At 42.3% G+C, this 12,164-nt stretch overlaps 1 protein-coding gene across 8 annotated transcripts in view; it reads right to left on the bottom strand.

The window, feature by feature from the left end:
* LOC105686343 (potassium/sodium hyperpolarization-activated cyclic nucleotide-gated channel 2) overlaps positions 1 to 12,164 on the bottom strand; it is a 113,809-nt gene that overhangs the window by 44,115 nt on the left and 57,530 nt on the right. For all 8 annotated transcript variants that reach the window (XM_048654421.1, XM_012401046.3, XM_048654422.1 and 5 more), the window contains 2 exons: positions 2,902 to 3,218; positions 2,494 to 2,764 (listed from right to left, as the gene is read on the bottom strand). In XM_048654421.1, coding sequence (XP_048510378.1) covers positions 2,494 to 2,764; positions 2,902 to 3,218 — 588 coding nt within the window. The remainder of the gene's footprint in view (positions 1 to 2,493; positions 2,765 to 2,901; positions 3,219 to 12,164) is intronic.

Raw genomic sequence — 12,164 nt, 5'->3', positions numbered from 1 at the left:
AATTACTGGATCACGAGCTGGACGTTTTACATCTAGGAGAATTTTATTCGTTACCGAAAATATCCGCGAATGAGAGAACACCTGTTACGCGGTTCGCTTGATTACGATTGACGATTTTAATTAGCGGCCGCATCGATTGAGATATTCGAATACGTTGCACAGATTTTCCGAATATCGTTACGTTTATCCGAGTCACGCGATCGCGTCGATTGACGAAAAATGCGAAGGAAAAAAAATCCTAATGGAAATTTCAGGGGGTGGAAGATGTATTTTCAGGTGCGCGGTGACGACCGCCCATTTCGAATAAAAGCTCGAAATTTCCCACCCGGCAAAGAATAACACAGGACTGTCGTAAATCTGTGAATTTTATTGGATGATTACACGCCGCTCCATAAAAATCTGTCGCATGGTTAGACACGCTGTCAGGCGCTATGCAGTTACAAACTAGGTAACGTATACGAAGAAATTATAATTTCTGTGACACGCGATCATCATTTTTACATACGTGTGCCGCACACGACGGGTGTGTGTACACACGTGAATATACACGCCCGTAACGATTCGTTGACATGCTCGGCAGTAACTGCCAATTAGAAAAACGATAAGATCAAATTATTCACGCAATGTGTTCCCTCCGATAAACGTGTTACGCTATCTCTTACCCGCGGAATTCTTCCTCTTTCTCTTGTCAGTTTATCTTGTTTTTTTTTCTATTCTTATCAAAAAAGGACGCGCGGGATGGACCCGATAATATTTTTCCGCGGTAGATGATATTCGAAACGAGGCAAAATTAAGCAACGCACAATTACATCCGTCTGCGTACGGATACAGAGATTTTATATCGCGTACGTTCACCTGATTAAAATACAGGTTTCCGATCATCGGGTCAAGTTTATGTTATCCATATCATTAACGTCGCGTCTCGATCATAGTTGTGAATAATAATTTTTTCCTTTCATCTTTATTTTTATTTTTTTTTTTAAACCCGACATCGCATTCAGGGTTGCATGTGTAAACCTCAGTGTGACCATTAAGCGTAGTATAAACGTCAATCATACACGTGGATATACGTGTGTACGCGATATGTATATCACATCGGTACGTATTCTACGTACGACACAAATATACAGACGTACGATACGAAGTATCACACTTTCAAAACTATCTACGCTGTCATCAAACCTTCCCCCGTCGGTAATCTTCATCTCTCTGTACTATAAACGCGCTAATTACACCCGGGTAATACCCGCCACAGGAAATATAATTGCGAAGGACATTTTCCACCGTCTGTACGTATTAACCTGTATATTGAAATTTCGGTGTATAATCAGGTCGCAAATGTGATTCTAATTGAATCGTGATGTACGTCAGACCTATTTGAAGTTTTAGAAAATAGGAAAAGGAAAAAAAATCAATAAATAAATGACAGATCATCGAGACGAGTCGGTAGGATTTTCCTGCCTTGTTTTTTTTTTTTCACTTTTGCAGCGGCTTTTTTAATCGATGATAAATCGTTACAATCGTCGACGTCCGTAGCGTAATTGAACGTAAAAGAGAATCGCGAAATCTGCGTTCCGCCATTGAGCCTACACCTATTAGCGATGGGTAAAACGGCGAGCAAACCTTGCGGAATGCCTCCTAGAAATGCACAGCAGTTACGTTTAACGGGTTCATTTCTTCCCGTGGATTATAACCAATTGTAACTGGTGGAGCGGGCCGGGTTGCACGTCGTGCGGGAAAATGGGGAGTAGGAAATTGAAGGATCAAAAGAAAAGAGGGGGAAAAACGTTAAAGTGAGAACGAAAGGATGCAGGGAATGAAACGCCAGCTGCAACAATCTCGCGCAACGAGATTTCCCTTCACGAGATGTCGAAGGAGATTGGAGAGAGAGAATTAAAAAATCAATACACGAAATTTTCATCAGCATTTTCGATCGAGTCGTACCACCGTTTTTCTGTTTCTGCTGCGAGTTCATTCGTTCTCCGAGCACAGCAGACGTTGGACGGGAATTAGCGAAGCTGCGATTAAAGTTTCATCGTTGATGTTTCTTCAATTGCATTTGCATGTAGTATACTCAAGAAAATGTTGAAGTGTACGCGGCGCCGAGAATGTCGCGCGATAGTTTGGACCAGTCTTGCGATAATTAGCGGGAATCTGAATGCGAAAACTTGACGATTAGCGTCAATTGCACGACGTTACTGGTTTCGGAGTAGCGTTTCGCGGCGTGTGACTGGGTAATGTGGGTAATTTGATACTCTTGGCTGAGCAGCAGCAGCAGCAGCAGCAGCAGCAGCAGCTCTCGTGACACTCGAGCTATCCCGGCAAGGAAATTTCAGTCTTCGCGGCGCGGTTAGGACTCGTCGACGGAAAAGTGCGGGGGAAGAAAACGGAGGAAAAAAACGCACATACTCACCCCCTCGGAATTCAAAAGAAAAAACGAAAACGGAAAAAAGAAGAAGAAGAAGAAAGAAATCAGAATTAACAAACACTCACCGAAAGCTCGAACAGGGATGTATGACCCAATGACCCGCCGCCTTTTGTCGTATGCGTTCTTTCATAAGAGCTTTTTTGCTACCAAACAATTTCATGGCCAGCTTGTTGTCGGTCGGTTGAAAGAGGGCCTGCAGTTGGTTCTTGAGAAAACTCTGCTTGACCTCCTGCCCGGGTAATCCCGGTCCAGGTTCCTCTTTCGGGGTACCGTACAGCGAGACATCGTCCACGCCGAAATGGACCTTGCCACTACCCTTGTAATTCATCTCGTTGCCTGGAAATCAGAAAAAAACAAAAAACAAAAAAAATATAAGCAATGACGACAAACGGAACCCGCGACTATACGATCCAGTTATGACAAGCGTGGACAATATCTTCGAAATCATAAGGACGGAAAATTTTCGTACTGACCGGTGTCGCCGAGGAAATCGGTGATCAGAAGGGTCTCGTCGTCTAAAGCGGTGACGAGGCTATCGGTGCAAGTATTGGTGTTCTCGATACTGATTTTGATACTGTCATCCTTATTGAGTCTCGGATGGTTGTTGTTGTGATTATTCTGTTGGCTCAGATGATGATGATGCGATCTAACTGACTCCGTGCTACTCGTGTGGAGTCCTCCAACGCCGGTTGCTCTTCCGTTGACCAAACGAAGGCTCGGTGCTCTTCTCCCACCTCCTCCTCCTCCGGAAGCGACTCGTCCTCCGCCGCCCCCGCCTCCTTCTCCCTCCCTGAAACCACGCAACGGCACAAGATACCGCGTCAAGGATCGTTCCGATGACGATAAAAAAAAAAAAAGGGCTGAAAAGAGGTGTACACGAAAACTCAGCTCGACGGAATAATACACACACGTGCGGAAATCCTTTTTTAGCTAGACCTTCCCTCCTCTTTCCGTGGAGAAAAAAAAAAAATTTAACAAATCTGCTGACTAAGGAGCCTGTTTCCCGAGGGTCTGTAGAAATAATGATTTTCACAGATTATTTATGGTTTTTACCCTCAGGGACAAGGCGTTCTTAAGCCGCGGGACTTCGAGGAGCAACGACTTTGAGACACGAGATGTCCTTGTCAACGGTACGTATATGTATAACGAGTGCGAAGACAAGGACAATAAGCTGAAAGCGTTGCGTGCGTCGCAAACGGGTATAATCGGGCAATTACACCGATTCTTTTCACCCGTAATCAATTGAGAAGAGCGCAACTGGTGCATACGTGCGCATGAGATAACGTAGAAGCGATTAAAAAATCATTTCGACATTCATTCCTCTTCTCCTTTCACGTTTTTCGGTTCAATCATTGTAACGTGGCATCGGATATGACCTGGACAGCGGCTCGGTCTGCCTGACCTATCTCTCTTTTTTGCTATACCACCGTACGGTATCTCGTTTCGTCCGATCCTAACCCACCCTAACGAAATCCAACGAGCTCCGGCAAACGACCTGCACTTCCCTCTTCGCTCTTTTGTTTTGAAACCCAACACCCCCTGCAGCTCTGACTGATCGACGGACAGAGAGGTATGCCGGATTCTTTTTCCCCTCTAATAAAAAAGAGAAGAGATTCTCTTTATTTTCCTGCACATACATATACAACGGAATTGAAGTGAAAAAAGAAAAGGGAATAAAAGACGAGTGAAAAAATGAACGAACCGAGCTACTCCGCGTAGAATTATGTAGTGGCATCTCGACGAGCTAGGGGAGTAGAATGAAGAATTCGGAGTAAAGATGTTAGATCTTCAAAAGACAGCTCGGTGGATTAGTTTATTCACTTTATATTTAACAGGTGAATTAATCAGGGCCCAGAAGGGGTGTTTTAAGCCCCCTTTCAGTATTGTGTACGGGGTGGTAGGAACAGGTGTGTAAATACACGTAGATACGCTGTGGAATAGCTGATTGTAATAAATCAATGAAAATCTACTTTGCGTTAGAAAATTAAACCGGCAATTATTAAGCCTGTGTAAATACGATAAGCTTGTGCATTGTGTACGTCGTTGTCGCATCTAATGAGAAGTTACTTTTATCGATCGAAATTTTATCCTCGATGTTGTGTGTATGAGTTACGGCAGATCGACGAGATGAGAAATGTGCATCAAAAGACGTCGTATAAATTTCTATCCGGGCTATAACACTCGATGCTTCGTCGGAGACCGAACTCGACTATTCAGCGATTTCGGAGTATATATATATATATATATATAAAAATGTAATGTATTTTAATATCAATCCCTTTGCCAGAAATCTGAGCTGCGGTACTCGTAGCGCCGCCTCGAGACCGATTTAATGTGACACACATCGGTAGAAAATTGTAAAATTCCCCGGGCGCGACGCGGTGTGTCTGAACGTTCACGGGGATAAATTCCGCGGCTACATTTCCTCCCGTTTATAACTATAATCGTCAAATCCGCGACAAGCGTGTAGAAATATAAAAAAGAAATGAGGAAAATAGAAAGAGGAAAAAACACAACAATGCACGCGAAACGGTTCCTCAAAACAATGGGCCTTTGAAAAGTTGAAACTTTCGTACGCGGTGCTGTTTCAGCTATAAACCGCTCAAACGCTTTTATACAGGGAACAAAAAAGCAGCAGCCAGACCAGGACCACGTGTTAGAATTGAACGGCTCATCTCAAAAGCTCCGTGCGATTCTGGAGATCCGCTTGCTAAAATAGAGCGCGCGATGGAACCGATGGGAAAAATAGTTTCAATTATTTTCGCAAGAATACGAAAGAAACGATTATTCAATCGTGAAGGATCGTATCAAGTATGTGAAAAGCTACGGTAGAGCGTGCGATTATTCTGGTACTTTCTCCGACCTTGAAGTTCGAAATAATCTCGTTCTTCGGATCGATTTTTCAAGTTAGTTGGACGATTTGAGTAGGTGAACAGGGGCTTGAAATCAGCCAAGTAAGATTTGCCCGTTGACAAAAGCGGACGGACGAGTGGCTGCGTTCAGATTTTTTTTTTCGGGGAAAAGAATCCGTGGCCTATCAATTGGGTCGGTGTTGCGATCTTCGCGTTGCTTTAACGATCCTTCACAATAATTTCAAGGATCCTGCATAACACCGAAAGAGAAGAAGGCCTCTCTCCCCCCTTTTACCCCAACCATTTGAAAGCCCTCGGCGGGCTCCTGTAACACCTACGCAAGCGTGCGACGAAAAAATCCTCCCCGTTCGCGTTTCCCATGAATATTTTCAAAAATCACTTCGCAGATAAATCACTCATCTTTTATCGGTATTAGATAAATTATTTATTCTTTTTTCCCCCACGTCATCATTAAATATTAATCGCATGTCGCAGGTCAAGTGTGTATACCTATGACTACACTTAGGTAGGTACATGTATATTTCGTAGGATGTATATGCCTGTAATTTGATAAGGTATACGATGATCATTAATTCGAGATACTAAAATATACCTTAATTACTTGTATCTGTGCGGCTGAACATGGGTATGTACCACGTGCATATATACCTGTACCATTCAAATTAAATTTATGTACACGTGAATATGTGGAGAGTATATAACGCGTAGTATATAATTAATCACGTTGATGATTCCTCGGCGAGTGAAAATTTTCGAGCTCATTTATTATATTAATAATACATACTGCAAAACAAAAACTGATAATTCATTAGGGAATGACGAGCCGAAATTCGTGCGATTCGCTCAATTAATTTTAAGAATCAAATCGGAGGAAATTCTAATCAAACTCGTACAACCACGAAGAGGATACCGGACAACGGGAGATATGACCAAAAATCCTCCGCTCCCCAGCAAAAAAAAAAGTAGTGAGAAATACGACAAAAGCAAAAATAAAGTTGGCGATAAGATAATCATATCCAAGGTTCGTTAATTACTTGGAAACGGAAGCTAATTAGTAAGAACCGTTGTGCTCACTAAAAGCTTTTTTCAAAACCCAAACAGCTTTTGTGTGCGCGAAAATTTGTTTATTTTATTAATTGCTCACTTTCCTTTCTAAATTCGCGCTCTGCCGTGCTGGCTTTTAAAGCCCCCCTCAACTAGCGATCCAAAATTTCGGATAAGATAAGTTGGAACGAATTTTAGGCGAAGTTAAAACTGCATTCATGTCGTAAACTGGGTGCTCTCGGTTTGATAATTTTTTTTCAACGTCAGAATAATCGATAAAGTAAAATTTCTCAGCACATATCTCTCCGGGCATATTTCATTTGGCGGAATAATAAATACAGCAACAAGGTGAAAATTGAAATACCAAATAATGTCTGTCTGGCGTATCTCCGCGTGAAATTTTCAACGTACACACGAGTTGCAGCTGTGAACAACGACCGTGGAATTGAGAAACTGGAAAAACTGCTTGCACCCGTGAACGTGTTCACGGCGAAGGTTTATACATCATATATAAGCTCAGCACGTAATCACAACATAAACAATCCAGAGACTACCGTAAAATTGCTCCCATCCGTCGTTCGCTACATAGATCGAGTTAATGATGATCATTTCCTCAAAAAATGCAGACCACATTAGAAAAAAAAAAAAAATCACAATTCTGTATCAGAGAAAGAAAAATCTGTTGAAAAAGTTTTCTCGATGGGAGAGAAAGAAAAATTTCACATACCACTTATGGGAGACGTGAGAATTTTTTTTTTTTTTTATTTTCAAACGAATTTTTCTTTCTCCCTTTCTTCTCCTTGTTTTTTATTAGTTCATGTACCACGACGACTATTGAGGACGACTCGTATACGTACACGATTTTTTTTAATTACGACTCACTTCGTACAGCTGGTTAGAGTCACGAACGAGTTCGCGAGTTTCGCGAATTGCGGTACATAGCACCGGCATAATACCGGCGAGAGAAAAGCGCACGAGCACACGTACAGATAATCAGAGAGCACCATTTCTCGCGACCTTGACCTCCGCGAACACCAAGGTGAACGTATGTAGGGGTAATACGTCGCGGATAACGTATTCCAGAAAATTTGACAATTTTTTTCTTTTCTCTTTCCCCCGCACCGTATGCCGCAAGAGCTTCTATATCAGCTGCGATGGCAACGATCAAGTTTAGCATCCGCATCGGTATCGGTAGTTCGCGTTTCACGCCACGTGTACTTTGCTCGTACTCGGTGTCTCCTGCCGTTTCTTTTCTACTTCATTTTTTTCGCTCGTTTTTCACTTCGTTCGCGACGTATCTTTTTTTTTCTCTCCTCATTTCCCCGACGTCGTCTCGATCGTCGGAACCGCGGAAAAAGGAGGGTTTCTTCCCGCGTACTCGCTGCCGCTCATGCTCACTTCGCAACGCGTAAGAATATATGCCAGACGATCGTATAGCGCCTGAAATAGAACGCTTAGGTACGTGCCTAGGTTGGGGGTCCATAGCTGCTGCTTCTTTAGCTTACAACAGCGTTCTACCACCAACTATGATCTAACCAACCCGCGAACCGACCTGGCTGCGTCAGCGTCTGCGAGTATAAAATTACGGGAGAAACGTCGAACATCCAGTACGGAGGATCTCAATTTTTAAAATAATGAGAAAAAATTATTACCGGCGTTGCAGCGAATTAATATCAGCGCGCGAGTATCGTTCGAGCTGCGATACGCGACGGATGAGGGAGACGAGAGAAATTAGAAACAAAAAAATCGCCAGACCGCGACGCACCGTCGTCGCCCCGCACATCGGCCAGACAGACGTAAAAACACGGATATTGATATCTTCTTGGAAGTCAGAAGTCGTGCATTTCGCAGGCCACCCGACACCCGGTAGCCAGTTAACAAACGGACACTGTATACCCCGAAGGATCTGAGATACATTATTTTGTAAAATAAGCCCACACGAGGACGTTAAATTTCGAGCTCCGTTGCACGTGAATAACACGATATTCACGTACGGGGGTAAAAATTCAGTTCGAACGTAGCAAGTGTACGAGAGTAACATCACCTGTGCGGAGAACGAAGAATGGTAAATTTATCTCGACGAGAAAGAAACTTTGATGGATCGAACCGAGGATGCTGCGTTCGAAGTTTTCTTTATTTTGTTTTATTTTTTTATTTTTTTTCAAACGGTCGCCATCGTTCAGGATATCCAGTCTCGGCTGTCGCGCGTATTAAGGTGGGAATATCCCGTTGCATTCACTACTGGGAATAGAAAGAAGGATGAAGACGGGGGTCGCCGTCAAAAGTAAAATAAAATAAGAATCTATCCAACAGCTGTTGCGCCATGCTGAGAAAACGAAGGAGAAGGAAGAGAGTAAACGAACGCTCCGGCGGACAGGGTTTAGAAAAATATTCAACAAGGGAGACCAGGGAATCATTAGATCTTCGCCGTTACAGTCGGACTACGCCGATCGCAGCTAACGATAATACATGACGAATGAATCGCGAGTAAAGTTCCCGATATCCTACCTAAACAGCTGCGAGAGAGAAAAAAAGAGAGAGGGACGGATATTATGACGGAGAAAGATAACTCACAACAGACCGGGGATCAACAGAATCGAATCAACACATTCAATCGTCCTTAGTGTCTCGCAGGAAATTTCCGTACGACGAAGTCAATGACTGTGCTAATTACCGGCGTATGTCGGGTCGTGCGCGTTTCGTTTTTTCACCTTGATGATTTATAGGAACCGGATTCAAACGTAGGTGAAAAAAAAAAAAAAATGCAGAGCAGGTGAATACAGAGAGAGAGAAAGAGAGAGAGAGAAACAAACAGAGAAAAAGGAGAAGAAAAGGAGAGAATTTGTACCTGCAGAATCGATACTTGAATGCGACGTTGCGATTCTCTTACTCTGAGGATCCTCGAAGTCCTTGTGTGATTTTTATTTTATTTTTCCCCGACTTTTTCGGTCTTCCTATTTTATCACTGTATATTTTTCGCTGTCCTCTCTGAGAAAAGCTCGTTATCCTTCACACGAGGGTCCGGCAGGTCATTCTCAAAGTTTTGGAGCCTTCAAGTTTAAAGGAACAAAACTTTCGGGAAGGTGAACACTTGACGCGGCACAGTTTACAAGTACTTGTATTTAAGTTTTACGGCACAAGAAAACTGATAACATTATACCCAACGCGAGTTATGCAGATCCCAAACTGTACCGAATACCACAACTCACGTTACAACGCGGGGACGTGCAGTATCGGGATGGGTGTACGTAACCGACCGGCGAATTTCATCCCCCGAAGAAGTTTGAAATTATTTTCAGAATCAAATTTTCAAAAATGTTTTTTTTTTTCTCTCCTTATCGCGAATGAAATTCTTCACCGAAATCAGCTGCTCTCTGAAACCTTGTACGGAACGACACTTGGAAATTCTTTGCGATGGGAAAAAAAAAAATTAAAATAAAATAGTATGAAGTAATCTACACACCTGCGTACGATATGATTTACAGTATAACTCGCCGAAGCACAAAATGAAGCAACACTGAAATTATTAGATTTAAGGATGCGGTGCGTTCGGATAAATTTAAATGGCTCTACGTTTGAAAAAACTCCGAACTTATAATTTCAAATGCATGATCCTAAAACGATTTCGATTCTCTTTGGACTCGAATTGACGTTTTTAAATTTCTTTTATTTCGTCAGCATTTTTTTTTTTCAAATCAAGAATCGACGGAGGGATTGTTTTCATTTGATTCGTCTTTCGAAAAATCGTACAGTATTTTATCGACTCGATTAGAATTGACGAGTTATAAACTGTTAAAGTCGGTTGAATGTCGCGTGCGAAACGTGCACCGTTTCGAAATAATGTTAATTATACTGTATCGAAATTAAAGCTCCGACGTCCGGCACCACCTCGTCGTCTTCTGGACCACCGCACTTGTCCAGTTCACACGTGCGACTGACTGACTCCTCGTAGTCCGACAGCTACTGCCTGCGCCCGACGGAAACTCGAAAGCCTCCTGGTGCAGCTCGCTCCATCGTGGCAGAGAGTGGTATAGGTTCTGTGTGTGGCGAACGAGAAACACGATTTCAACGAACGCGATTCGAGAGTCCCCTTTCGTGCATGTGTTCCAGTTCACGCTAACAGTTCTTCTTCTAGTTTTATAGAATGGAATATCAATCGTCGCATTCAATCGCATCGCGGCGCAGCCATTTTCAAAAATACCGAGTCAAGAGCCCCCCGCCCCTTTAACGGCGATTAAGCAAGCCTTCCTTTTTTCCTCCTCTCCTTATCCCTTTTTTCCCTTGTATAATAAAAGTTGATATCCTGCAACCTGCTATCTTCCCTACAGGATGGACCATTTTCTACACGTATACGCGCGGTTCACCGGGTGACCCGGTTATCGATTATTTTTAGGATCATATAAAATCCCCGGTGAACCTGCGACTACCTGCAGGTCACCAGCAGCACCTACCGCGCACACGTACAACCTGCATTTCGACTATTGCATGCAACGTATCTGATAAGGAGAGTAAATATTATCGAATACGATTCCACCGAAAGCTCGCTCGCTTTCATCAACGTCAACCGCGAATAATTCACCCACTCGATTTAATTCGTCGTTGTTTGGACGTGAAAACGAATATGAGATGAAAAAAAACGATGAAAGAATGAACCGGAAGAGCGACGAGACTGTAGGTGAGGTAAAATTGAAAGTGTCCGCTAGTCGGTTGGAGTGAAATAGAAGAAAAGAAATGATAAAAAAGTCAAAAATTAAGGAGCCAATTATTCTTTGGACATTGTTCTTTTTTTTTCATAGATTTTTGCGAACGGTACCACTCCGCGGTACTCGCGAGGAAATATGTTTATAGGTATATCCGTACGCGCGTATATAGAACTATATCGAAATAAAATGGGAGAGAAACTCTCTGCGGTGATGGTGCTTTTAAATCAACTCTCGAGCACCTCTCGCAATCGTTTGGTGCCTATAAATAATATAATAAGACTTGAAGTATTCATATATGCGCAGGTATATGATGTACGTATGTAAACTCGTCAGGTGCACACGTACGTCCACATATATATATATATGCATATATGTATATAGTCAAAGTCGCGAATATACATATATGTCTGATACGTTATATACGTTCGTAATACGATGATACTTGACCTGCGCTCTGTACGTCTGCAGTTCTCATATCCGAGTCCCTAAACTACAAGGTGATATAATATATGCAATGCAGGAAACAGCGTTCGCTGATTCAGATTCGTTATGTAAAAGATAATTTCTTTTTTTTTTTATTACCTATTTCTGCTTCTTTTCATTTTTCGGAGAATATATTTATCAATCTCCTCGTCAAAGATTCAAATCTCAATCGTCCGACGAAAGGTCATTCAAAGGATACGATCCCCGAAAACGCGAACGGTATTTGTTTTTTTCTCCTTCATCTTGTTACGGAGAATTGAATTTCTCTTTTGGACCTTGACATGAAACGCAATGGGATAATTTGATGTTGAATTTTTATCGTCTATGGGGAAACAATTACCAGGTTATCCCGCTTTGTGGTTTTACAGATTAATTGCAACAAATGGTATTCGGGAATTACCGTCGATTTATATAATTTTAGCTGTGAAATCATTCTTCCGAGAAAAGCGTACTCGTGATCCTCTAGTATTCTACGTAGAATTTCATGTACTTGGCAACAACAGCTGTAGCGAGAGAAGGAAAATCGAACGATTCGTAGAATATAAGAACTACATACATCAAGATAATCAATCAATCATTCGTCGATACATTCTCAGATCATGTAACGCAATTTACACCTCATGCTGAACTTTC

Source organism: Athalia rosae, chromosome 4, assembly GCF_917208135.1.
Source record: "Athalia rosae chromosome 4, iyAthRosa1.1, whole genome shotgun sequence".
Lineage (NCBI taxonomy): Eukaryota > Metazoa > Arthropoda > Insecta > Hymenoptera > Athaliidae > Athalia > Athalia rosae.
This window is presented reverse-complemented; position numbering and strand designations above follow the sequence as displayed.